The 27,237-nt window shown below is 45.9% G+C and overlaps 2 protein-coding genes across 7 annotated transcripts; both read left to right on the top strand.

Moving 5' to 3' along the window:
- Positions 1-48: 48 nt before the first annotated feature.
- Positions 49-17,728, top strand: Upf3a (UPF3A regulator of nonsense mediated mRNA decay). Its single transcript, XM_057752626.1, has 9 exons — positions 49-288; positions 561-667; positions 1,980-2,086; positions 4,401-4,499; positions 4,624-4,734; positions 7,554-7,609; positions 7,698-7,853; positions 13,022-13,137; positions 17,274-17,728. The coding sequence occupies exons 1-9, from the start codon at positions 88-90 to the stop codon at positions 17,278-17,280; spliced, it is 960 nt and encodes a 319-aa protein (XP_057608609.1). The 5' UTR covers positions 49-87; the 3' UTR covers positions 17,281-17,728.
- A 2,543-nt stretch (positions 17,729-20,271) lies between these two features.
- On the top strand, positions 20,272-27,050 carry Champ1 (chromosome alignment maintaining phosphoprotein 1). Of its 6 annotated transcripts, XM_057753037.1 has the most exons (3): positions 20,280-20,367; positions 20,711-20,862; positions 23,497-27,050. In XM_057753037.1, exon 3 carries the CDS (start codon positions 23,542-23,544, stop codon positions 25,942-25,944), a length of 2,403 nt encoding a protein of 800 aa, XP_057609020.1. In that variant the 5' UTR covers positions 20,280-20,367; positions 20,711-20,862; positions 23,497-23,541; the 3' UTR covers positions 25,945-27,050. The 6 variants fall into 6 exon arrangements, with proteins under 6 accessions (XP_057609019.1, XP_057609020.1, XP_057609018.1 ...); XM_057753036.1 differs by lacking the exon at positions 20,711-20,862 and having other exon boundaries at positions 20,272-20,367; positions 23,500-27,050; XM_057753035.1 differs by lacking the exon at positions 20,711-20,862.
- Positions 27,051-27,237: the final 187 nt, after the last annotated feature.

Below are 27,237 nucleotides of genomic sequence, written 5' to 3'. Positions count from 1 at the left end.
ACCATCGAATGCCAAGGGAGGGGCTGCCTAGTCCTCGCGAGGCTTCGTTGTCGCGGAGGAGGAGGCGGCGGCGGGCGGCCGGTGGGGATGCGCTCGGAAGAGGGGGCAGGAGGCCCGGGCGCTGCCCTGTCTGCGCGGGGCCCCAGCTGGAGGGAGAAACTGTCGGCCCCGGAGGCCCAATTCCGCCGCGAGTCGCCTCGGAGGGAGTCCGCGCTGGCCCCGGCCCCGTCCTTCAGTGAGAGCGGGGCGGGCAAGCCTCGCGAGGAAAAGAGGACGGCGCTGAGCAAGGTGGGCGTGGGGCCTCATAATCCTCCGTGGGGCGACTGCGCTTGTGCAGTCAGGCATTCTCGCGAGAAGACGCCTTGAAGCCCAGAGGGGCGGGGCCGGGGCCGCGGCGTTGCCGTGGTGACGCTAGCCGCCGCCTCCTCTTGAGCAGGCAGAGGTCGGGGAGCATGGGTGGCACCGGCTTGGCGGACGAGGGTCGGGGAGCAGCCGAGCTCACGGCCTGGGTGGGCGGAGCGGGCGGCAGCACCTAAATTAACTAGCCTTGCTCACCCCAGGTGGTCCTCCGGCGTCTGCCCCCTGGCCTCACCAAAGAGCAGCTGGAGGAGCAACTGCGCCCCCTGCCTGCGCACGACTACTTCGAGGTGGTAGCTGCGGACCTCAGGTGAGGGCTGCTGCGGGCCACAGGCAGGGCACAGGTGAAGGGTGGACTGAGGACCCCTTCCAGATGTCAGGGCACGCCCACGTTATGATGGGCGAGTCGCCGCGGCCCTCTATCAGAACCTTGGTGCGCCGGTGGCACCGCGCTTTTGGCCCTTTGCGTTTCCAGGACGTCCTCCACACGTAGCTTTTAATAAAGTGTATGATGAGATACAGCAGAGTGCATCCCTTACGCGCCTGAGTCTGGAGTGTTTTCGCTAGTGAAGGGCCAGTCACTGAGTCCAGAGGAATAGAATCGCAAACCTCGCAATTGCCACCCTGCTCCTGTCAGCACCACCACCCAGTCAGACAGGTTGTGGCCTGAGGTGATGGGAGCAACACAGGCCTGGCCTGACCAGCAGATCTCAGCACCACTGGGATTCGTGATTTTTCACGATATTTACTTCTATGTTTTCATTTATGCAATATGTAATTTCCTTCTGGATACCTATTTTTGTAAAAAAAAAAGAAAAAGAAAAAGTCTTCAAATAAACATATAAGTAATTATTAAACAGGTGTCATTTGAAACCACAGATGATTTTCAGATCGCTGAAATTTAGAAAAACAGTTAAAACAGCAGGGGTACAATCCCAACTCGGGGTACAATCCCAACCCCTCCTTGTACCTTGCACCCTCCTATGAACATTCTTCTCGACCTGTAATCGTCTCCGTGAACTGGAACTGAAGAGTTCCTACCTGTGAAAAGAAGTGTGGCTGAGACAGGGAGAATGGTTTCATTTTCCTTAAATACCAACACACACCTGAAACTGGTCTACCCATCCAAAAAGAACCTCATAGTGCAGCATCCTCACCCATGATCGAGCCAGGACTAGTCTTGTTCTTGATGTCCCAATGACTAAAAATATCCGTGACCTTTGGGTGATTTCTGACTTCTAGTATTTGTTTTTCGAGACAGAGTGTCTCTGTGTAGCCCTGGCTGGACCTCACTCTGTAGACCATGCTGACCTCAAACTCACAGAGAGCCTCCTGCCTCTGCCTCCCTGTGCAGGGATTAAAGGTGTGCGCCACCACTGCCTGGCTGAAGTCTAGTATTTTAACCTTGGTTGTGTACTTTATGGATGCTCCTGAGCACTCAAGACTTCAGTTAATGGTTGGGGTTTTTTGGTTTTGTTTTTTTGCTAAAGAATATCCAGATTGTTGTAATTAGCTGAGAAGTGATCTTTGGCATAAAAAGCATGTGCTGTGTTAATAAAAGATGAGAAAGAGAGAACTAAGGGCACCCTGCAGTTTGACTAACACTGTCCTTCTTGTCTCAGTCTCTATCCTCATCTCTACTCACGAGCGTACATTAACTTCCGGAACCCTGATGACATCCTTCTGTTCAGAGATCGCTTTGATGGATATATCTTCATTGGCAATAAAGGTTAGATCCTGTGTGTGTTTGTATGCTCCTCTGTGTATACACTCATGTGTGTACACTTGTCTGTGTATACGCTTCCTATGTGTGTGTATACACTTCTATGTGTGTGTGTACACTCTACTGTGTGTGGACACTCCTCTGTGTGTGTACACTCCTGTGTGTATATATATTCCTCTGTGTGTATGAACACTCCTCTGTGTGTGTACACTCGTGTGTGGATACACTCCTCTGTGTGTTTGTACACTCCTGTGTGTATACTCCTCTGTGTGTGTGTACACTCCTGTGTGTGTATATATTCCTCTATGTGTGTTTGCACTCCTGTGTGTATACTCCTCTGTGTGTATGAACACTACTGTGTGTGTGAACGCTCCTGTGTGTGGATACACTCCTCTGTGTGTTTGTACACTCCTGTGTGTATACTCCTCTGTGTGTGTGTATATGCTCCTATGTGTGAATACTTCTCTGTGTGTGTATACACTTCTGTGTCATGTTGTAATTGTGGAGATCAGAGGGCAGCTTGTCAGAGTCAGTTCTCTCCTTTCACTGTATGGGTCCCAGGGATCTAACTTAGGTCATCAGGGTTAGCAGGAAGTACTATCACCCGCTAAGCCCTCTTGCCAGCTCCAGCCCCTTCTTGTTCTTCTTTCTGCAAAGTTACTTACTGCACAACATGTATTCCAGTAGGTTCAAGTTACAGATTTAGAGTTTGTTACTAACTAGATTTTAAATGATACTGTTTAGTGATTTACTTCTAAGGTAAAGTGTTCCCTGTGTTGGTTAAAGTCTGTTAACAGAGAACATGTTTTTATATGTTCACCTTGGTTTGAAACAAACCTTACGTAAACCATAGCACATGTCCTTGAAGTCTCCAGACCCTTTAGCCTGTGCCTCTTTTAAGTGGAGTAATTTCCTGGAGTCTGGATAACAGTGTAGTAGTTGAATTTACATCTTAGCATTAATTCTTTTTAAAATTTTATTTTTATTTATGTGTGTGTGCCTAAATGCATGTGTGTATACCATGTGTGTACAGGTATCCTCAGAAGCCGGAAGAAGGCATCAGATTCCCTGGAATTGGAGTTGCAGGTGTTTGTGAATCACCTGATGTGAGGTGCTTAAAACCAAATCCAGGTCCTGTGCAAGAACAGAAATGCTCTTAACCACAGTCCTCTCTATCCCATAACATCTTAAAATGAAAATAGCTGATGTGGAGCTGGGGAGATGGCTCAGTGGGTAAGAGCACTGGCTGCTCTTCCAGAGGACCTGAGTTCAATTCCCAACACCCACATGGCAGCTCACAACTGTCTGTAACTCCTGTTCTACAGGATCCAACATGCTTGCACAGACATACACACAGGCATGTAAATGCAGACTGTGCTTTCATTTCCTGGCCACCCAGACCCAAATAATCACACAAAACTCTATTAATTATAACACTGTTTGGCCAATGGCTCGGGAATATTCCTAGCTAACTCTTACATCTTAAATTAACCCATTTCTATTATTTTGCATTTTACCAAGAGGCTCGTGGTTTGTTACCTCACATCTTGCATCTTGGGCAGCTACATGGCATCTGGCTGACTCTGCCTTCTTTCTCCCAGCATTCAGTTTAGTTTTCCCACCTAACTCTATTCTGCCCTGCCATAGGCCAAAGAAGCTTCTTTTAACCAATGGCAATAAAACATATTCATGGCATACAGAGGGGAATCCCACATCTCAGGCAAAACCACTAATGCACATTTAAAAAAAAAGGGAGGGGGGGCTGGAGAGATGGCTCAGTGGTTAAGAGCACTGCCTGCTCTTCCAGAGGTCCTGAGTTCAATTCCCAGCAACCACATGGTGGCTCACAACCATCTGTAATGAGATCTGATGCCCTCTTCTGGCGTGCAGGCATACATGGAGGCAGAATATTGTATACATAATAAATAAATAAATAATAAATCTTTAAAAAAAAAAAGAATCCTGCTTTAAAATAGTCAATTGTAACTAGACACAAAACCAAACAAAAACACTGACTGGAAGAGGATCCCTGTCTTGAAAAACCAAAGCAACAGCAACAAAACAGAACTAACTGATGACACTCCGTAGATTACTCGGAAGTAATGTGGAATAGCTGGGTTTCCTCCCTTTTCAAGTGAGCGGTTTGAGGCTGTGAATGGCCCCTCGGGGCCATGTCGCGTAGTAAAGACTGGCTTCTTTGCCACCCGCTCTTCCCAAAGCAGTCACTTGTCCTGCTTCATCCCCATGGAAGTTTGATGATTGTTTTCCTCTGTGAGGACGGCAGTTTCATAGTGACGTTTGGCACATGTCTCCATAAAAGGCCTGGAGTATCCCGCAGTGGTGGAGTTTGCTCCGTTCCAGAAGATTGCCAAGAAGAAGCTGAAGAAAAAGGATACCAAGACTGGAAGCATTGAAGATGGTGAGCCCTTCCTTTTCAAAGGCTGAATTCTAAGCCCACAGATTAAACGTGCTGATCCAACATTGCCTGTCGTTAGAGAGGGAGATGTAGCCGTTCACTCATTCATTCTGTTTTAAATTTACAGACCCAGAATATAAACAGTTTCTGGAGACATACAGCTTGGAGGAAGAAAAAGCCGGTGCCAGTCCTGAGACACTTCTGGGAGAGATAGAAGTGAAGACGAGAGAGCTCCTGGGTCCGTTCTGCTTGTTTCTTTATTGAGATTCTTACTAATGGAGTATGTATTTAATTCTCCTTTTCTCCAGATGAGGGTAAAATTTCTTTTTGTTACAGGCTTGATAGAAACAGTATCTATCCTCTGTCCCTGACATCTCATTATATTGCCAGAGGTGCTTGCCTGTTGATGACACAGTGCCAGGGACTCGTACTCACCGTCCTCACGTGTGTGGTGCGTTCATCCCAGCCGTACTTCTGTACTTGCTGCTTCTCCTTGGAAGTCTGAGCCTTCACCATGCAATTGATAGCAGTTGCCAGTCTTTTCTTAGCTTTTACCTTCCATGGAGTCTCATGAGCAAGCCTAACCAATAAGGTGTGAACAGAATCCTGATGGACTCACGCCGGCAGGAGTGCTGGTGTCGTTGAGTGAAGCAGGGTCTTTGGAATGGACAGGCCTAGGATTAGCTCTGAGACATGGCCCTTTGCAGCCTCAGCAAACCCCATCACCTCCTTGAGCCTTGTAAAATTTTGTGATCCAGTAATTAGGGAAGGAGGAGGGACGTGTGTCATGTTACTAATCTTTATCTTGGCATCCGTTGTTTTGTTAGTCTGATAGCCCAAGGATCTCTTTAAAATAAATTCATTTCTGCCAGATTGATTCCATCCCTGGCCACAGCAGCTGCCATAAAATGTGGGCATCTGACCATGTCCACTCCATTTAAGACCGAGAACCATTTGATCTGTCAGGCGAGGGTATCAGAGGCCCCTGGTTTGAATTTAGGGACCCATGCGCAGGGGCTTTCTCAGACTTCTACTAGTTCCTGAACCTCACAGTTCTGGAAATGTCATGCCAGCTCTCAGGAGCATCCAAGGATACTTCCCAGCCCCATTCAGTGTAAGATCTTAAAGAGCTGTAGGCAGACCCAGACAATTCCTGGCTTCTCACCATGTCCTTACATTTGTAGGCCATGCAATGCCTCCCTTTGGAGCTAGTCCCTCTGGTGAGGGACGCCTGTAGGCCTGTAGCATGCTGGGGCACCTGTCATCCCAATCAGATATGAGGGCTGAGGAGCAGGAGAGGTGATGTCAAGGTAGAAGCTGGGTGTGTTCTTTAAGCACACCCAGTGGAATGGCTGCTTTTCGGTCAGCAGGGCTGAATGGAATCATTTTCTAAACTTTAGAGTTAATTTCACATTATTGTGGTTTTACTGAGTATAAAGGAGATTGAATATCTAAAATGATAAGGATCAGAAATGTTCTGTTTGGGGCTTTCAATATTTGCATATATGTAATATATGTAATAAAACATTAAGATTAATAAAACTAAAGATTTGTGGGGCTGGAGAGATGGCTCAGCGGTTAAGAGCATTGCCTATTCTTCCAAAGGTCCTGAGTTCAATTCCCAGCATCCACATGGGGCTCACAACTATCTGTGATGAGGTCTGGTGCCCTCTTCTGACCTGCAGGCATACACATAGACAGAATATACATAACAAATAAATATTTTTTAAAAATCTTTTAAAAAAAAAAAGATACAATTTGTGTTTTCTATGTATTTTACACACAGCCCAAAGGCAGTTTTATAGGACACTTGTAATGCATCTCTGTCAGACCTGTTCCATAAAATCCTGTGTAGACTTTCCCACTATGCCATTATGACTGCGCTCAAACTGTGACTGAAGGCATTTCAGATTTTGGATTTTGGGATTAGATTGGCATGTATTCAAGACCTTGTATTATTGGGACTGGAGAAATGGTTCTGTGGCTGAAGCACTTGTTGCTTCTGCAGAGGACCTGAGCAGTTCCCACCAGCCACATGGCAGTTCCGGGGAATCTGACACCCTGTTTTGACCTCCGCAGGCACTGGGCATGAATATGGTGCATAGACATACATGCAGACAAACTTTCATACTGATAAAGTAAAACTAAATAAACCTTAAAAAAAAAAAAAAAAACACTAAAAAGTGGAAAAGAAAAAATCCCGACAATTTGCATGATATCAAAGTAAATATGTAAATGCTATGGTTCATCAAAAGCCTGAAAAGATATTAGTACCCTGTGAGAAGATATCACATGCACATGAATGGGAGCAATATTCTCTGACGACTTTAGGAAAAAGAATCATGTGCCTTGTCTCCACCGTCGCCTGTGTTCCTGCCACAGCCACTCACCTGGAACCCTAAATCAGCCCTAACTAAACTCTCTGGGTCACCAGACAGCAACAGGGAAGGTAGACCATGGAAGTAAGAGGGGTAGCTGGGAAGAGAAAGAAAGGGGTCTGAGGGGCAGGAGAGGTCAAGGGTGGGTCATGGAGAGTGTAAATGTGATCAAAATTATAGGCATGTATGAAAATGTCATATTGACCCGTTATCGTGTATAATTGATATATGCTAATAAAAAGCTTTAAAAAGGCGTGCCTCCTGTATGCAAAATTATCAGTACCCCTCCAAATTACTTGGATTTGCAATAATTGAATAAGAATGCCCCGGGTACAGGGCATACTCATATAAATTTTAGAGATAATATTCTTCCCCTAATTTTTTAAAAAAGATTTGTTTGTTTGTTTGTTTGTTTATTATGCAGACAGTGTTCTATCTGCATGTTTGACTGTACACCAGAAGAGAGCAACATATCTTGTCATAGGTGGTTGTGAACCACCATATGGTTGCTGGGAATTGAACTCAACGACCTCTGGAAGATCAGCCAGTGCACTTAACCTCTGACCCATCTTTCCAGCCCTCTTCCCCTAATTTTTTAAATATTAAATTGGAAACAAGTATTTAAAATAAATCTCAATTTATAAATAATATGTAATGCATTTCAATTTTTGTTTTTTAGCCAGAAGAACCACACCTCTTTTGGAATATATTAAAACTAGAAAACTAGAAAAGCAGGTAGGTGACGTTTTGCCTGGTGAATATCTATCCTATGCCTGCTGTTTCTCTCCATACAATTTACGTCTGTGTTTGGCTAAATCTTCAGAGAATTCGAGAAGAAAAACGCGAAGAGCGGAGGAGGAGGGAGCTGGAAAAGAAGCGTTTCCGGGAAGAAGAGAAAAGGAAAAGGAGGGAAGAGGAGAAGTGGAGAAGGAAGGAGGCGGATAAGCAGAAGAGAGCTGAGAAGGAGGTGAAGATTAAGGTAATTTGGAGGAAACATTTTTTCTTTTGCCCCAAATCATAAAACACTTTCAATTAATCCAGCCTTTCGTTTATCAGTTCTTTATATCCATTCTACAACAGTGGCCTCAGACGCTCCCCCTCAGCTCAGGCGTCCTTATCAAACCTGGGTGTGCTGAGGTGGTGGAAGGCATGAGGCCCTGGCCCCCAGTGTGGAATGGGTCACAGCACCCAAAGGGTCCCTGCCTTAGATTTTCCTGAGTAAAAACATACCTGAGAACTACCTGCCTGACTTCTCTGGGTCCCGCCTCAGCACCTCAGAACTCAGACTCACATCTGAGACTTCGCACTAGGCAGCACCCATAGGTTTCACCCTCGTGTCCAGTTTTCCCCATGAATGGTGCACTCATTCACGTGGATTGAAGAGATTTCCCTCCTTGATATTGGTCAGAGTTGGAATCAGCCCTTCCTAGGACTTTTTTAAACTGAGATTTTGCCCCGCATGGTTTTACCTTACTCCATGGAAGATTCAAGAAATCTTACTGAGATTCTGAAGAACCGTACAATATAAAGAAAGTATTTGCTGTCATTAAGTATTACTTTTAATAATAAGGAACATGTCTATGGTTAGCAAAGTCTGTATGTATGTACCACATAGTGCCTGAGAGCTGTAGAAGCCAGAAGAGAACATGGAGTCCCCGGGAGCTGGAGTCAGTGATGGTAGTGAGCCACCATGTGGGTGTTAGAACCTAATCCAGGTCCTCTTTGGGAGCAACACACACACTCTTAACCACTGAGCCTTATCACCAGCTCCATGGTCTCTGTTGTTTTAAAATTGCATACTATTTAAGTAGCAGTGAAGTCAGGGAATTTGACCAAAGCTGTAGGAGCAGAAGACTAATGAGCAGGGATAATCTTCCAAAAACTACTCACAAGGGCTGGAGATGTAACTCAGTCAGTAGAGTACTTACCTAAAATGAGATAAGCTGTGCTTTTGAGTCCCAGTGCCACATAAGCTGAGTGTTTTAGCATAAGCCTGTGTTGCCAGCAGTGAAGAAGAGACAGAGACACGAAGCTCAACAATTCAAGGTTGGGCTGGATTAGATAGCAAGAACTTATCTCAAGTAAACAAAGGCCAGGGCTGGAGAGATGCTCAGCGGTCAGTTAGGAGCACTGGGGAGATGCTCAGCAGTCAGTTAGGAGCACTGAGGAGATGCTCAGCGGTCAGTTAGGAGCACTGGGGAGATGCTCAGCTGTCAGTTAGGAGCACTGGGGAGATGCTCAGCGGTCGGTTAGGAGCACTGGGGAGATGCTCAGCGGTCAGTTAGGAGCACTGGGGAGATGCTCAGAGGTTAGAAGTACTGGCTGCTTTTGCATAGGACCTGAGTTTGGTTCCCAGCACACACACCACAGCTCACAATCATCTGTAACTCCAGTTCCAGAGGATCTGATTCTCTCTTCTGGCCTCTGTGGCATATGGAGGTGCAGATACAAATATGTAGGCAAACACCCATATACATAAAATAAAATTAAATCTTAAAATAATATGGAAGAAGGACCCCCAACTCAGCTGTGTGAAATGTGGACCTTATAACTTAGTTATAATTTAAAGTTTATCTTAAAGTATTTAGGATGTAGCATTTTTGCATTTTTTAGTATGCAATTAGAATCCAAAGCCAAAAACTATGTATTTAAGTCAATTGAAATAAGTCCAGAATTCTTTCAATAGAAAAAAAAAGATGTGAACATAAAACCCGCAAGAGTTGATCTGGTCAGACCTAGAGAAACAAACCCTTAGGCTTCCTCTTCTGACAGCATAGCCACGTAGTACTCAGATCAACTGATGAAACATCATATGTATTCAGATCATCCTCAGAATGTAACTTTTAAAATGCATGAAAAATAAAAATGCTAGGAGAACTTGCACCCATAGCCTAAGGATCTAGAGGCAGTGAGTAATTAGAGATGGGGCATGTGGACGCAGCCCGTCTGTGCCCCTCCAGGCACGCCGTGGAGAGTGTGTCTGTCTCGGAGCCCTGCTCCAGTCACCACACCTAGTCTGCAGTCGCCTGCACAGCACACAGCTAGGGTCTCAGACTCTGCCATGAGGGGCTAAGGCCATAGACAGCTCAGGCTGCGGACTTGGCACCAGAAAGACCTTAGTGAGCTTACAGGGTTAAGCCTCAATCCCAGCGTCCAAGAAGGACCAGAGTCACTAGTAGCCAATCTCCTTCCTGAGAACCAGCGCAGTGGTGTTTCCAGGCTGAGAAACCATGGAAGCACAGGAGGGCTAGGGTAGGATGTCAGTGACCTGAGCCCTATTAATCCCCAAAGCCCCGCTTGCCCCAGGTGTTTTTTCTGTTGGTGATTCCTGCACTTACATGAAAGGAGATATTCAAAGTCATAATGTCACATGGGTGGAGACATGGCACACACATTTAATAATAACTCCCGGTACCTTCCTTACATTGTCTGCTTCAACATAAGTGAACTAATTTAAATTTATTTATTTATTTTGTGTGTGTGCCCCACATGTCGTGGTACAACCAACTAGGGACCAGACATTCAACAAATTAATCTACGGGTGACTGTGTATTAAAGCTGTACCATCTGCCTCTGCACTCCAATGACTCAAGCTATCTCATAATGTAAAATTCATTTCCTCCATCTCTACAAATCTCCAGACTCTTAACATTTGCAACAGCAACATCCAGAAGTCAAAATGCAAAGCTCTGTCTAGGACTCCAGGCTAATTCTTAGCATCAGTAAACTAAGAAGCAAGTGGCATGCCTTCAGGATAGTGATGGCTAAAGATGGCTCCTCAGGGAAAGTCGCTTGCCGTGCCAGCCTGGGAGAACCTGAGTTCAACTGCTAAAACCCATGTAAAAGTGGAGGGAGAGAGCTGCTCCACAAAGTTGTCCTCTGACTTCTACATCCAGACTGTGACCCCAACCTCCAGCACATACACACACTAAGAAACAAACTTTTAAAAATTTTTAAAAGATGCAATTGTATAGAGTAAACATTCCCATTCCAAAAGGAAGGAAGCAGAGAGAAACATGGGAAGAACAGACCAAAGCAGGACAGTCTGCGCTGTAGGTCTGCGTCCTGTGTGCACTGTCCCGTGAGCCCCTAGGGTGTGAACGGCACTGCTCTCCCCTGAGGTTCTGCTCTGCATCCTCTGTGGCTCCTTAGCGTGTGCACCATGTTCTGGCATTTCCAGGGGTTCCTTCTCCCATCACCCTATATTGTCACCCAGGTTTACAAGGACTCTGATCTTTCTTTGGCCTTCTAGGCTTTCCTTTGAAATGTGGGCAGAAGCCTCCATGAGCACATATCTGCATGTCCATAAAAACAGCAGCCTTGTGGACAAATCATAGTCTGCCGGTAGCTCAGGTGGCCCCCTTGGAACACAGCCTGAGTGGCCGCCTTGTTTAGGGGGATAAACCTGAGAAGGCTTTTCTCTCCATAACCCTCTGTATCCCTGGACGTTCCAGATGCACTGAACCCTAGGATAGGATGTATCCCTATCCTAGGACGGTTGGGGACCAGCCAGTTTTTTTTTTTTTTTTTTGGTTTTTCGAGACAGGGTTTCTCTGTGGTTTTGGAACCTGTCCTGGAACTAGCTCTTGTAGACCAGGCTGGTCTCGAACTCACAGAGATCCGCCTGCCTCTGCCTCCCAAGTGCTGGGATTAAAGGCATGCGCCACCACCAGCCAGTTCTTGGGATACTCTTAAGGTAGCTTTCCTACCATCCTGATGCAAAGTATTTTTTAATTAATTAATTTTTGGTTTTACAAAACAGGGTTTCTCTGTGTAATCCTAGCTGTCCTAGAACTAACTTTGTAGATCAGGCTGGCCTGGAACTCAGAGATCCACCTGCCTCTGCCTCCCAAGTACTGGAATTAAAGGCGTGTACCACCGTGCCTGGCTATTATTTATTTTGTATGTTTATGTTCATGCATGTGGAAGTCAGCAATTTGCAGGGATCTATTCCCTGTTTCCACCATGTAGGTCTTGGGAGTCAAGCTCAAGTCACCAGGCTTGGCAGCAATCACCTTTACTTGCTTAGCTCTTTCACCAGCTCTTGATATTTATTTACTTACTTACTTACTTATTTACTTATTTTTGATTTCTTTTTCAGCAGGGGCGGGGAGACAATATCCCTGGCTATCCTGGAACTTGCTTTGTAGACCAGGCTGAACTTGAACTCACAAACATTTGCCTGCCTCTGCTTCTTGAGTGCTGAGATTAAAGCACTATTACACCCAACTCCTTGATTTACTTTTAAGAGTGCTAATCTGAGCCGGGCAGTGGTGGCCTTTAATCCCAGCACTCGGGAGCCAGAGGCAGACGGATCTCTGTGAGTTCGAGGCCAGGATGTCGGGTGTGGGCTTGTGTGATAGAGGCCATTCACTACCACATAGCCAGGAATTAGAGGACAAAGAGGGAAAACACGGTGGGGGCACGAAAGAGCTCCCAAGGGTGTATTCTGGTGACCTGTTTCTGAAATAGTGCCTCTGGCTGGAGGCCAAGGATTTAACACATGAGCTTTGGGGAGGCGGGGAATTAATACTCAAACTGTAACAATGACTTTTAGATAAATTTGTATCATGGCTTTATGTAAGGACGCTTTAATGTTGGCACAAGGACAAAACCACCTAAGGTGTTTCTCAGCGTTTGGCTGTTAGCAGGGTATGTGTATACTATCATGAAAATCAAAATTGGATCATAGTACACAATTGTTTTATAGTGTTCTTTTGTTAAATTGGATGGGATTATTTCTTTATAATGTATTAATTAATTTTTCGTGTATTGGTGTGAAGATGTCATATCCCCTGGAACTGGAGTTACAGACAGTTGTGAGTTGCCATGTGGGTGCTGGGAATTGAACCCAGGTTCTCTGGTTGAACAGCCAGTGTTCTTAACCGCTGAATCATGTTCTCCATCCCAGATGCCATTATTCTAACAGTCCTATGTCATCTTCATAATTGTAAGATTTCATTGATAGTGTCATATGTATTGAACCCAAAACAGCTGGGTGGGGGCTGTTTTTGGTTTTGATTTTTAGGCCTACAACCACTCCTATTTTTTAAACATTTGAGCTCAATATTAGTATATACTTTTAATTAACAATTTCTTTTATGATATAGCATCGAGTAATATTTTATTAACGTTATGATTTCTCAGCTTCTCAAGAAACTGGAAACAGGGGAAGAAGCAGCCACAGAGAAGCACAAAGAAAGAGGTGACGAAAAGCAGGAAGCCCGGCCAGTGGAAAGCCTGCCAGAGATGCCTGGGGAGAGGTGAGCGTGCTCTTGTTTCCATGACTACCTCCTGCCCCCAGTGTGGAGTCAGAGCATCCGTGGAAGCTGTGTACTCCTCACACTGCCATTGGCATCTGAGAGTTCTGCACGGATGTGCTAGCATGTTTGTTTCTGTTGACCATGGCCGGAGGGTAGTGAACATTGAGTCAGCGGTCTCAGTAGCTCTTCAAACCAGGGGCCTTCCCTGTTACTTCCTTAACTGTTACTCCTGAGCATCTTCCTTCCTCCGTAAGACTTCCTTCCTGGACGTAGTTCCCCAGGATCTGCCCTTCGAGTTTTTCTTTTTGTGTGATTTATACCTGTTCATTGCTTTCCTTTGTGGTTTGAAATTTCTCACACATTTTTATTCCAGCTCCCCTACAATTTATCGGTGATTAAGTTTCAGTTACCTACAACTGCAAATTTTAGAGTCCCATCTTTTAGGACTGGCTAAGTTTTGGGGGGAGTTTTTGTTTTATTTTTGTGGTGGAATAATAGGACTTAAGTATTGTAATTCCTCTCATTAGTTCTGTCCTGTATTGGTCCTGCCTCTTTATCTCTACCTGCTCATGACATGGCTTCATGGGAAGAGCTCAACCATGAAGCCGGCAGGCATCGCCCCGTGCCCTGTATTATATCTGCACACACACTCAGACTGGCCCAGCCTTGGGTTTCTACCACTTCGTAATCTTTACACTTTGATGCATGGTAGCATTGATGGGACAGCGGCACCTGTTTCTGTTGAGTGTTGTCATACAGTCCTCCCATGTGGGAGGTGCATGAGGGAATATGGCGGTGGCTTGTACCCATGGTTCAAGGAGGCATATTTCTAAAGGAAGATTTTTAGCGGTTAGCGTCTTAATCTTTTAATCTTTTAATTTTTTAATTTTTTTTTTTTTTTTTGATTTTCGAGACAGGGTTTGCGTCTTAATCATTTATATGTGGCTTCTGTTTGGGAAGCCAGCAAGGGAAGGCTCTCTGCGAAGGATAACGTCCCTGGAGCAGCAAGTATTGAGTGGTACCTACTTCCAGGGCCAGCCCCATCACATGCTCACCAGGGCTGGTAGCTAACCTGCCTGATTTGGGCATATTAACAATGTGACCAAGTGGGGACATATTACATGTGACCTCTGAGACTGGCTCTCTTCAGTTACTGATGTCCTTTGGATCCACTGAACACACTGCAATGGTGGTGGCCTTTTAGAAAAGTGTATTTATTAATTTATTTTGTTTCCTATAATAATATCCATTTTAATGCTTCCAGGAATGGCCAAAAGAAATGACTCATAACTTCAGTGCCCAGAGATTCCTGGGGTCATTGTAAACTAGGGGACACTGAGCATAACTAATGGTCTATTGGAGAGATGCATTCCCTGACCTTTCAGCTGCTTCTATTTGAGCACCGGGGTATGTGAGGCACTTGGGGACTGTAGATGGGGCTCACCAACTGCATGCTTGTTGATCCTGATGGGGGCCTTTGGTCACAGTTCCTTCTTTCCAATGAGGTCTGGCAGTTGTTTCTTAGAAGGATCAGACTGCATTCTCCATGGGTACATGTGAATTCCATCTGAGTGAGACTTTGCCCCCGTCTCCCCATCTCTCGCCTCCTGTGTTAGTCATAGGTTGCATGACAAGGCAACTTAAGGGTTTGGTTTTGCTCACAGTTCCAGGGTCCAGACTGTCACAGAGGGGAAGTCGGGTGGGAGGCAGGATCCTGGTCATGCTGTGTCCATAGTCAGGAAACAGAGGGAGGAGCCAGTGCTCAGCTAGCATTCTTTTTCTTCTTTCTACGCAATCCGAGACTCAAGCCCTGGGAATGGTGTTGACTCCCTTTAGGGTGGATCCTCCCACCTCAATTACCTAACCAAGACAGTCTCAGGCGTCACAGAGGCTCCTCTCAGGGGATTCTAGATTCTGTCAAGTTGGTAGTCAATATTAGCCGTTGTGCCTCCTCTCAACATGGGGATCTGCAGCTTCGCTCTGGCCCAGTGTTCAGGTCCAGGAGACCCTGGAGCCTTTCCATTCTCCCAGTCTCCTCTGTCCCTCATTTAGGTTGAGTGTCCCTCCATAACAGACTTAATTATTTTCTGTGGGGCACTGTTTATCAGTTTAGCCTGTCCATGACATTATAAACTCCACAAAGTTAAGGGACTGAGTTTTCCCATTGCCGTGTGTACCCCTATCATCACAGAGTATCTATCACCTAGAGAAATGGTAATAGCTGCTGGGTGAGGCAGGCACACATCAGAAAACCTGCATACTGGTATTACTTTATAAATACTATGGGTTTTGTGTAGAATTTCTCACCAGCTAGATGTTTTTAGTTACGAAATTTGAAACCACTTAAATCTCAGTGAAGTTTGTGAGTGGGGATGGTGGGTGGAGACAGGGTCCCATGTATTCCTGGCTAACTTCAGACTTGCTATATGGCCAAAGATGTCATTGAACTGCTCTCCTCCTGTCTTCCCTCCCAAGTGTTGGCTCTACAGATGTGTGTACCACCATGAGTGGCATAGTGAAATTTTTTAAATTAAAATTTTTATTTTATGTGTGTGTCGCCTACCTGTCTGTCTGTGTGCCATGTGCATATCTCTGGCCTATAGAGGACAGAAGAGGGTGTTGGATGCTCTGGAACAAAGCTTCAGACCATTGTGAGCCTCCACATAGGTGCTAGGAATCAAATGCGGGTCCTCTGGAAGAGAAGCAAGAGCCATCTCTCCAGCCCCATCATGTCTTAAATATTCAGGCTTTAGGAAGCATACTGGCAAGAAATATACCAAAATTTCAGAGCAGCTTAGGGATGAATATGCTGAGTTTTAGTTCTTTATTTCTCAGTGTATTTTGTCCCAAACTTGAAACAAACAAAAACGAAAGAAGCGGACATTGTTCTTCTTTCTACATGGATCCACAGCCTGCTCATACCGACCAATACAAACGTCTGAAATCACAAGTCAGATAGGGTCAGAGGCCTTATTCTTCCCCAGTTCTCTACTGCTCAACAGATAGCCCCATTAGAAAGACGGGTCTGTGCTTAAAACCCTTGAGTCATATCTTTTCACCCCCTTACTCTCTACCCAGTTTACACTGGGTTCGAAATGATAGATTTTCTGTTTCTGTGATTGCCTTTGCTTCAAACTAACGCTCTGTCACTTTATGCTTTCAACATTACATGGGGATTTTTTATTTTTTAGACAAGGTCTCATTGTACATTCCTGACTGGCGGTGAACTTACCTCCTAGGTGCTGGTATTAAAAGCATGGGCTACCGTACCCAGCCCTGCTTTTTAACCTTTGGTAAAAACTACAACATTATGTTCTGTCTACTTATGCTAGTATTTCTTCTCAAGATAACCAGTTCCTTTGGTCATAGGTTAACAACAACAAAAATGTTGTTTATATATGGTGGCTTATTTTGATTTTTTGAGACAGGATCTCTCCATATATCCCTGGCTGTCCTGGAACTCACTGTGTAAACCAGGCTGGTCTTGAATTTCCAGAGATCTGCCTGCTTCTGCTTTTTTTTTTTTTTTTTAAGATTTATTTATTTATTATACATACAGTATGTTTGCCTGCAGGCCAGAAGAGGGCACCAGATCTCATTATGGATGGTTATGAGTACCACATAGTTGCTGGGAATTGAACTCAGGACATCTGGAAGAGCAGTCAGTGTTCTTAACCACTGAGCCATCTCTCCAGCTCTTGCCTCTGCTTTCTTAGGGCTAGTATTAAAGAGGTGCACCACCATGCCTGGCTTTTTAAATGTTTTATTTATTTATTTATTTATTTATTTTTTGGTTTTTCGAGACAGGGTTTCTCTGTGGTTTTGGTTCCTGTCCTGGAACTAGCTCTTGTAGACCAGGCTGGTCTCGAACTCACGGAGATCCGCCTGCCTCTGCCTCCCGAGTGCTGGGATTAAAGGCGTGCGCCACCACCGCCCGGCTTTTAAATGTATTTTTGATGCTGGACATTGAACCTACAATCATTGTATATGTTAAAAACAATACATCACCATTGTGCGCCATCTCTACCCGGAAGTGAAGATTTTTTACATCATCCCCTTCCTCCTTGATATTTATTCTGTATGATAATTCAGCAAGGAAAAAAATTTAAGGACTTTCCTTTTGGAATTTCTTTCAGGTTTTGACAGCTGTCTAACATCACAAGAATGAAGAAGAGACTCTCTCCGTGTGATTATGTGGCCACCCAGGCATTTGAAGCAAGAAGTCCGATTTTCCCTGTCACGGGTTCAAAGAATAATCAAAACTTTTTTTTTTTATAAAATTCTCTGTGTATTTTCCTTAAATATCAGAGGCAGACAGATAATAGATTGTGACCAGCCAGGACTCTCACCTGCTCCTTAACAAAAGGAATGACTCAAAACTCAGGATTTTAAAAGCTGTGTACCTCTGTGTGCTCACAAAGGTATTCTTTGTTTTTATTTTGTTGTTCTTGTTTTTCGAGACAGAGTTTCTCTGTGTAACAGCCCTGGCTGTCCTGGAACTAGTTCTTGTAGACCAGGCTGGTCTCAAACTCACAGAGATCCGCCTGCCTCTGCCTCCTGAGTGCTGGGATTAAAGGTGTGTGCCACCACCGCCCGGCTCCCTGAAACATTCTTGACCGTGTAAATGAACTGGTGGTGTCTTGGGTTGTGGAGCTCTACCGTCCTAAAAGTGGGTCTTTAAAAACATCACTGTTGCCCTGAAAAGCATTCTCGCTGGGCGCCTCTGTGCACACGATGCCTGTGTCGCAGGGCCACACAGAAATAAAAAGGACAGGAGGGTGAGGAGGTGACTCTCAGCACAGTGGGTGTTCTGATTCCTAGCACCCATGTACAAGCTAGATGGGCACGGTGGCCTGAGCTAGATGACCAGGCAGTGGGGGGTGGGAGGGGGTGGGAGGTTGGAGATAGGCACTCCTCAAGCTGAAAGACACTTAAGGAAATGTTCAACATCCTGAGTCGTCAGAGAAATGCAAATCAAAACAACTCTGAGATTCCATCTTACACCTGTAAGAATGGCCAAGATCAAAAACACTGATGACAACTTATGCTGGAGAGGATGTGGGGAAAAGGGAACATTTCTGCATTGCTGGTGGGAATGCAAGCTGGTACAGCCCCTTTGGATGTCAGTGTGGTGATTTCTCAGAAAGTTAGGAAACAACCTTCCTCAAGACCCAGTAATACCACTTTTGGGTATATATCCAAAGGATGCTCAATTGTGCCACAAGGACATGTGCTCAACTATGTTCATAGCAGTTTTGTTTATCATAACCAGAACCTGGAAACAACCTAAATGCCCCTTTACAGAAGAATGGATAAGGAAAATGTGGTATATTTACACAATGGAGTACTACACAGCAGAAAAAATTAACAACAGCTTGAATTTTGCAGGAAAATGGATGGAGCTAGAAAACATTTTGAGTGAGGTAACCCAGACATAGAAAGACAATTATCACATGTACTCTCTCATAGGTAGTTTTTAAACATAAAGCAAAGAAAGCCAGCCTACAAACCACAATCCCAGAGAACTTAGACAACAATGAGGACACTAAGAGAGACTTACATAGATCTAATCTACATGGGAAGTAGAAAGTAGAAAAAGACAAGATCTCCTGAGTAAATTGGAAGCATGGGGACCTTGGGGGAGGATTCAAGCGGGGAGGGGAGAGACAGGGAGGGGAACAGAAAAAAAAAAAAAGGGAGCCTCAACTGAGAAATTTTCTGCATCAGATTGTCTTATGGGCATGTTTGTGGAACATTTTATTGATGGTTAACTGAAGTGGAGAGAGTCCCTCCTGCTGTGGGCTGTTCTGTACCTGGGTGTTTGGGCCTGAGTTGTTTAAGGAAGGCAGTGGAGTAATCCAGGGGAAACAAGCTAGGAATTTTCCCGTGGTCTCAGCTTACTCAAGGTTCCTTCCTTGGCTTTCCTCAGTATCTTATAAACCCTTCTTTCCCCAGCTTTTTTTTTTGGGGGGGGGTAGGGTTTTTGCAACAACGAAGAAGCAAACCAGGACATCAAAGAACATTAAATTCAAATTTTAAAAGCCTCTGCTTTTAGGTTCTACGAGTTTTATATGTCCCTGAAGATTCCAGACATGCAGACACACAACTCTCAGGAGCTAATAAAATACATTAGCAAAGCAGTAGGATATTAGGTCACAAATAAAATCAGTTGCATTTCTATATCCTAACAAAGAACAATATACAGTACCACCAGGTAGACTCAGCTCCTTTGCACCTCATAGGTCTCCAAAATCTTGCTTCTCTGTTTCTGAGAGACCCTGCTCTGCCCCACCCCAGAACTCACTTCCCTGAGCTGCCAGGTAGCCCTGCTTCTCTACTCCATAGGCTTCTGGACTCTACCTGTAGGGTCTCCAGTATCTCCCAATCCCAATGATTGACAAGAGCTGATTCCAAACATGGAGAGATTCGCACCAAAAAGTGGCAGTGAAGAGGACCCCCAAGAAGTGAGCTGACCCTTGGACTGACTCAGTGCGACAGCAGTGGTTTAGGGAATAGTGGCAAGTGCTTCTGATCCCAGTACCTGGGAGGTGGAGACAGGTGAATCTCAGGCTACAGAGGGCGAGATCCTGTCTTAAAACAAGCCAACCAATCAAAAATCATGAATGATTAATGTATCAGACAGCATGGGATGCTTAAAGGAGGAAGCCCTGGGTTCACTTCCCTCAGCATCCAAAACCAAAACTATAAGAAACCAAAACAACAACAAAAAGGCAAAGACTTCAGAAATTACATAGGTGTACTAAGTAATGTGAACCAGGTCAGTTTAGTCTTTCAGGCAGACTAATATTAAAACGAAAGGCGAGTGCACTGCAATTGAAGACGATTTCTGCGGTTTTAGTTTGGAGACATGAAACCTGTTCACTGTCTTCTAAAAGCTTTGTATTTGTCTTGTATTTCTATTATGGACAGTATACGTCCTTCATCAGAAGGAACAAAACAAAAGACAAAAGGAAAACAAACGAAAGACGACGTGGAGACCGTAGCCCACGCCAGGGGTTGGCCGGCTGCCTCACCAAGCCTGGCTCAGCTGGGAACCTTAGGGGCCGGGGGAGGGGGGAGACCCGGAGGCACGCGACGGCACTTCCGGTGCGGGCGCGCTATACTTCCCGGCTGGTCTTGCGTCCAGCCGCCATTCCCGAGGCCGTGCGGCCGGCTTGGCGTTTCCTGTGGGCGTTTCCTCCTCTTCAGTCCAGGACACCTCGCCGGAGGGTGAGAAGCTGGCTGGCGCCTCGGTGCGGGCTGCGGGGTGCAGCTAGCGGGCGGGCGGGCGGGTGCCTTGGTGGGGAGTGGGTGAGGGCGGGCGGGCGGGAGCCTTGGCGCGCTTGGCGCTGGAGGCCGGAGCGTGCGGTGGGCTCCTCCTGCTCTCCGCCTCGGTGGCCGGTCTCCGCGCCCCCCACCCCCACTTGCTTCTGCTGGTGTCGCCTGGCGGCTCGCGGAATGGGACGGATCAATGTCGGTCTCGAGGTGGATGTAGGGCTGCTCTCCAGCGGGCGGCCCACAGCAGACGCCACATCCCCCCACGTGGACCACGCACTGGCTTAACCTTGTCCAGGGGGGCTTTCAGACGGCAGCAACCGAGCCCGGTGTTTCCAAGTAAGAGCCAGCGCTTTGGCACTTTGCCGTGGAGTGTAAACTGGTACCAGTCAAGCGTTGCCTCCCGTTTAAACTTGAGGTCGCCCGGTGCCCATCAGTTCTACCCCCCAGGTAAACAGATCGTGCTTGTCAGGAACTTAGGGAACTCGGAGAGTAGTAAGTTGCTCTAAGGACCCTAAAGGGGCACAGGTGATGTTCATAGCTGCAGCATCCAGAGCGACCTCTCCCCTGAACTATGGGTGCCCTAAGTAGTGAGCCCTTAGCAAGAGTGAGGCCTTGGGTTCCATCCTGGCACTGGAGAACAAAATATCAGTCCTCACAAATTGCCCCACTAATCAACGCTGACTGCTAATAGAATCGAAAAATATGGGGAAACATGGGAGTTCTTTGTGGTTTCTGTTTTCTTTAAACACAAAACCAGTCGAAATTTATAACCTTGAAAATCAACAACAAAACAAAACCCGCTATTCATAAAGAACACTGTTAGGCAGTGTGTGCAGACCGATAGAACCGGTGTTCTGGTCTGCTTTCTGCTGCTGTGATGAGAAGTAATTTGAGGGAGGAAAGGGCTCATCTTACAGGTCCCAGCCCGCTGCTGGGGCGATTGAGGGCAGGAACTCAAGCAGCAAACATGGGGGAAGATGCTGACTGGTCTGCCCCTGCCTCACAATTCAGCTGCCTTTCGGATGCAGCAAAGCCAGCATGTTTAGGGATGGTCTCTTCTATGTCATGAAAAATCAAGGAAATGCCCCCACAGACACGCCCATGAACCAATCAGAGACAGTTCTTCAGTTGAGGCTCCCTTTCCCCAGTATGTCAAGTTGACAGCGAGTATAGCTTCCATAGCCAGTTAGCTTACATGTGTTCTGTGTTGTTTATATCAAAATGTACATCCAAATGTATTTTTAAAGGACTGTCGGAAAGGCTGGGCAGGATGGCATGCTCGGGAAGCAGGTTCAGGTGGCCCTCAGTTGGAGACCAGCCTGGTGTGCATAGTGAGTTCCAGGGCAGCCAGAGCTATGCAGAGAGACCTTGTCTCTGTCAACAGTATTAGGTCTCAAGGAAGAAAATGGGTGGGAGCAGCTGTGCGATGGATGCCTTACAGTGTACCACTGTGTTGAAGAATGCCATGTGGTCAGCCGACCAGCAGCACCAGTAACTAGCTTTTTAGAGTTAGTGTTAGGAGGGCTGGACTCTAGACTGAAGTCTGTGTACATTGTTAGCAAAGATTTGGAATTAGGCCTCTTCCCCTCAAGAAAGGGAGGGTATGGAGTTGGGTTGGTGGAGCGGGTCTGGGAGGAGTTGGGGGGAGGCAGATCGTCATCAGAATATATTGTATAAAAAAAAAAACAAGCAGTTGTTTTCATAAAAATCCCTTAAGAATGCTAGCACTTGGGAGGCAGAGGCAGATGGATTCTGAGTTCAACGCCAGCCTGGTCTACAGAGCGAGTTCCAGGACAGCCAGAGCTACACAAAGAAACCCTGTCTCACCCCTCCCCTAACAGAAAAGAGTGCTAACAAAGTTTAAAATGATGGAGACATGCCGGGCGGTGGTGGCGCATGCCTTTAATCCAAGCACTCGGGAGGCAGAAACAGGTGGATCTCTGTGAGTTCGAGGCCAGCCTGGTCTACAAGAGCTAGTTCCAGGACAGGAACCAAAAGCTACGGAGAAACCCTGTCTCGAAAAATAAAATTTAAAAAAAATAAATAAATAAATAAAAAAGATGGAGACTTTTTTTTTCTCCATTGTAAAATGGAGAGGTTGGGCCCAAGTCCTGTAACTTATTTTGATCCTGTAGCAATTACTAATTTCTTTGTGGTACTACTTGACAAAACACTTCCAATTCATGATAAAGCATTTTATAAAACCTATCTAGGACTGTAGAGCTGGCTCAGTGGTTAAGAAACTTGTTCTTGTAGAGAACCTAGGTTGATTCTCATCTCCCACAGGGTTGCTTACAACTGTCTGCAGCCCTAGTTCCAGGGGATCTGATGCTCTCTTCTGACCTCTGTGGGTACCAGGTACATATGGAGAGCACAGACATAAATGTAAGCAAAATACTCAAATATATAAATTTTTAGAAAAATAAAACTTTACTATATTATCCATAAGTTTTCCTTAGTGACATTACATGACTTTATTCATAAGTGATTTTTTTTTTTTGCCCTCGAACTCACAGAGATCCACCTCCAGAGTGCTGGGATTAAAGGCATGCGCCACCACTGCCCGGCTTAAAAATTTTAAATAAAAATGAAAAACAGCAAACGATACAAATGTTAAAAAGAAGAATGAGCCGGGTGGTGGTGGCGCACGCCTTTAATCCCAGCACTCGGGAGGCAGAGGCAGGCGGATCTCTGTGAGTTCGAGACCAGCCTGGTCTACAGAGTAGTTCCAGGACAGGCTCCAAAACCACAGAGAAACCCTGTCTCGAAGAAAAAAAAAAAGAATGAAATGATTGGAATTAGAAAAATACTAAATGATTAAAAAATAATAGAGAAAGAAAGCATAACTTAGCCAAGTGTGGTGATGTGTGTTTGTAATCCGAGCATGTGGGAAACATGGCAGGCAGATCAAGAACTTGAGGCCAACCAGGTGATGAGATGGTCTGTAGACTCAGTCTCCCTTAGCAGTCTTGTGGAGCAGTGTCTACAGCAATGTCTGCTGTCTGGACTTGAAACTCACCCCAGTGTCCTCAGTAGTAATCTCAATCTCTCTCTCTCTCTCTCTGTCTGTCTGTATCGCAGCAGGGTGGAAAGCCATTAAGGCCCAACTGTTAGCGTTGACCGAAGATGGAAGTGTGTCAGGAGCCTCACAAACCAGCGCTGAGCCTGGACTGTGACCACTGTGGTTTCAGAGGCACTGATTATGAGAACGTGCAGATCCACATGGGCTCCATCCATCCGGAGTTTTGTGATGATATGGATGCTGGAGGACTCGGCAAGATGATATTTTACCAGAAGAGTGCAAAGCTCTTCCACTGCCATCAGTGCTTCTTTACCAGCAAGATGTACTCGAATGTGTACTATCACATCACAGCCAAACACGCAGCCTCAGAGAAGTGGAGGGACAAAGCAAAGGACCAGCTGAGCAAAGAGACCGAGACTGTGGCAAGCCCTTCCCTTCCCGAACACCAGAGCACAGCCTTGGACCCAGCAGAAGTGAGGCCCACTCCAGCTCTCCCCACGGAAACACAGAAAATTGGTCCGAGTTTGTCTCCAGAGCCACAAAAGTCTGTTCCTCCTGCTCTGGAGCCTGAGGACTCTGGCCCTGTTGTTTCTCCTGAGCAACAGGCCCCTTGTCTTCCTGCTGAGGCCTCAAAAACTGCTTCTGTTTCTTCCCCTGAATGTGTCGACCCAGCCAGCATGGTGTCTGAGCTGCAGAAGCCTGCCCCTGCTTCCCCTGAGTCTGTCAAGTCCGCTCTTGTTAGCTCCAAACCCCAGAAGCACTCTCCTTTTGCTGATACGGGGGCTCCCCCTTCCACCTTGTCTCCAGAGTCACCAGTTCTGGCCACATCGCCTGAGCCTTGGGGGCCATCTCTAACAGCATCTCCAGAGTCTCGGAAGCCTACACGTCCTGCCTCCCCTGAGCCAAGGAAGCCATCCCCATCAGAGTCTCCTGAACTTTGGAAGCCATTTCCTGCCGTCACTTCAGAGCCTCGGAGACCAACCCCAGCAGTATCACCAGGTTCCTGGAAGCCAGGGCCACCTGGTTCTCCTCGGCCTTGGAAATCCAGTCCTTCAGCAACCTCAGGACCTTGGAAGTCATCTAAACCTGCTCCATCTTTGTCTCCTGGGCCTTGGAAGCCAATACCTTCTGTGTCTCCTGGGCCTTGGAAGCCAGCTCCGTCTGTGTCCACTGCATCCTGGAAGTCTTCAGTCTCATCTGGTTCCTGGAAAACGCCCCCCACATCTCCAGAGTCATGGAAGTCTGGTCCCCCTGAGCTCAGAAAGACAGCTCTTGCTTTGTCACCCGAACACTGGAAGGCAGTGCCCCCTGTGTCTCCTGAGCTTCGCAGACCGGGCCCACCACTCTCTCCTGAGATCCGAAGTCCAGCAGGATCTCCGGAGCTCAGGAAGCCTTCAGGGTCCCCAGACCTTTGGAAACTTTCTCCTGACCAGCGGAAAAGTTCTCCTGCTTCACTGGATTTCCCCGAGTCCCAGAAAAGTTCTCGTGGGTCTCCTGACATCTGGAAGTCCTCCTTCATTACAGAATCTCAGAAGCCTAGCATCTTCCCTGAGACACGGAAACATCCTTCTGGCTCATCTGAGCCCCCAAAGGTGGCCTCCGACATATGGAAGCCTGTCCTCTCTCTAGATGCTGAGGCTAGGAAGTCCACACTGTTTCCTGAGCCCACCAAAGCAGTCCTTCCTGCTTCTCCAGAGCCACGGAAACGTGCACTTTTCCCAGAGCCCCGGAAGCATGTACTTTTCCCTGAGCTCCCCAAATCTGCTGTGATCTCTAACGCTCAGAAGGCCACTGAGCTTGGTGATGAGCTACAGCTGGAAGCTGTAGATGATGCTGCAAAATGTGATAGTCTGGTCCAGGAAGGGCTTCTGACTGCACCTAAGAAACTGCTAGAGGATGCTCTATTTCCTCCTTCAAAGAAGCTCAAGAAAGACAGTCAAGAGAACTCGGATGCTGAGCTCAGTAGTAGTGAGTACCTGAGAACAGATTTAGATGCCATAGACATCAAGGGCCAGGAGTCCAGCAGCGACCAAGAGCAGGTGGATGTCGAGTCTATTGACTTTGGCAAAGAGAACAAAATGGAGATGAGTAGTCCAGAACAGTCCAAAAACGTGCTTCAGTTCACCGAAGAGAAAGAGGCCTTCATTTCTGAGGAGGAGATCGCAAAATACATGAAGCGTGGAAAAGGGAAATACTACTGCAAAATTTGCTGCTGCCGTGCCATGAAGAAAGGCGCTGTTTTGCATCACCTGGTTAATAAACACAATGTGCATAGTCCGTACAAATGCACAATTTGTGGGAAAGCGTTTCTCTTGGAGTCTCTCCTTAAAAATCACGTCGCAGCCCATGGGCAAAGTTTACTTAAATGTCCACGCTGTAATTTTGAATCAAATTTCCCAAGAGGCTTTAAGAAACATTTAACTCATTGTCAAAGCCGGTTTAATGAAGAGGCAAATAAGAAGCTGATGGAAGCTCTTGAGTCACCATTGGAAGAGCCACAGATGTGATTTTCAAACAATACTTGCTCTGCGATGTTTGCCAAACTCACAGCTTGTCGAGTGGGCTAGTAGATGGTGTGTGTGTGTGTGTGTGTAGTGTTCTGTTTGTCTTAATAGTGTTACAAAGAGTAAGCGCTTGGTTATTTTTTCATGTGACCTCATTTATGTGGCTGGCTGTTTTCTAAGTCAGTGCATTTCTATTAATGTATTCCAGATGGATATAGTGCATTACCCTTAAGCTTATTTGAGTCACAGTACAAGGATTGGGGGAGGTAGGCATTTATTAAGCAAGAGAATTTAAACCTATAAAACCTCCCCCCACCCCGTGTGTGTAATTGATTTCAGATCATAAAAATTATTAGGTAGAGGGCTCAGTGGGAGAGCACTTACCTAGCATGTTTTGCATACTAACTGTCCCAGGGCTCAGTCCCCAGTAACTTTAAAAAAAAAAAGGATTGAGAATTGAGCATGAAAAGTAAATCTGAGAAAATTGTTAGCCTTAACTGTACTTTTGAATGACTTTTATATCCTTTTTTCATGTAAAATTAGTTTAAGAATTTTTGGTGTTCATTAACTTTTATGTTGTCGGGAGCTGGAGTCCTTCAGGTCAGTTTTCTGCTGAAAGGACAGTTGAGTAGGTATTTAAGGCAGTTTTGATAGTTTCTGCAAAGACTGAAAAGGCCAAGTGACTGAGGTCACGCTTATCTGTAGTTATTTCCAATGGAGTCTTCCTTGTGGTGTCCCTGCCAGCTCACATTAACAGATGATCCTTAATTGCCAAACGTGTTAAGAGTTTATACCTCCTATTCCTGGGCCTGCTGGGGCTTAAGATCTGGGTAATGAGTAGGAGCCGAAAGTCTTCCAGATTCGGTTAAGAATTATGAGCTAGTGAGGTAGTAGACAAGCTAGCCTCAGTTACATGAGAGGCTGAGGTCGGGATCACTTGAGCCCAGCCTGGGCAGCACAGTGAAACCCTGTCTGAGAAAGCGTTCCTGTAGATCATCTTGATTTTGTCTCACAATTTTCTTATTGTAAATACCTTGTTTCTCATCATAGATTGTTATTCTAACATATTTTGTTAAACGTGTATCAACCAAATTAAAAAAAGACTTTCATGTTAATATCTTCATGGGTGCTTTTTTTAAAAATAATTGCATTATAGTCAGACTTCTGTCATTGTGACAGATTATCTGAGATAGGAAAGTCTTGTTTTGGCTCATGGGTTGGGGAGTTTCAGTGGCTTGTAGTCCCGTGGCAAGGAGGAAGGGCGTGGCAGAGGAACACTGCTCACCTCATGACATC

This window comes from Chionomys nivalis, chromosome 20, assembly GCF_950005125.1.
Source record: "Chionomys nivalis chromosome 20, mChiNiv1.1, whole genome shotgun sequence".
In the NCBI taxonomy this organism is placed as follows: Eukaryota; Metazoa; Chordata; class Mammalia; order Rodentia; family Cricetidae; genus Chionomys; species Chionomys nivalis.
The sequence above is the reverse complement of the archived record's forward strand: the minus strand, read 5'-3'. Positions and strand labels throughout refer to the sequence as shown.

What these genes read in the sequence shown, in the direction of transcription:
- Upf3a (XM_057752626.1), top strand. Translation starts at nt 88, where the DNA reads ATGCGCTCGGAAGAGGGGGCAGGAGGCCCGGGCGCTGCCCTGTCTGCG. An exon ending in AGAGGACGGCGCTGAGCAAG is followed by an intron (nt 289 to 560) that starts GTGGGCGTGGGG and finishes TGCTCACCCCAG; the next exon opens with GTGGTCCTCCGGCGTCTGCC. An exon ending in GTGGTAGCTGCGGACCTCAG is followed by an intron (nt 668 to 1,979) that starts GTGAGGGCTGCT and finishes TTCTTGTCTCAG; the next exon opens with TCTCTATCCTCATCTCTACT.
- Champ1 (XM_057753036.1), top strand. Translation starts at nt 23,542, where the DNA reads ATGGAAGTGTGTCAGGAGCCTCACAAACCAGCGCTGAGCCTGGACTGT.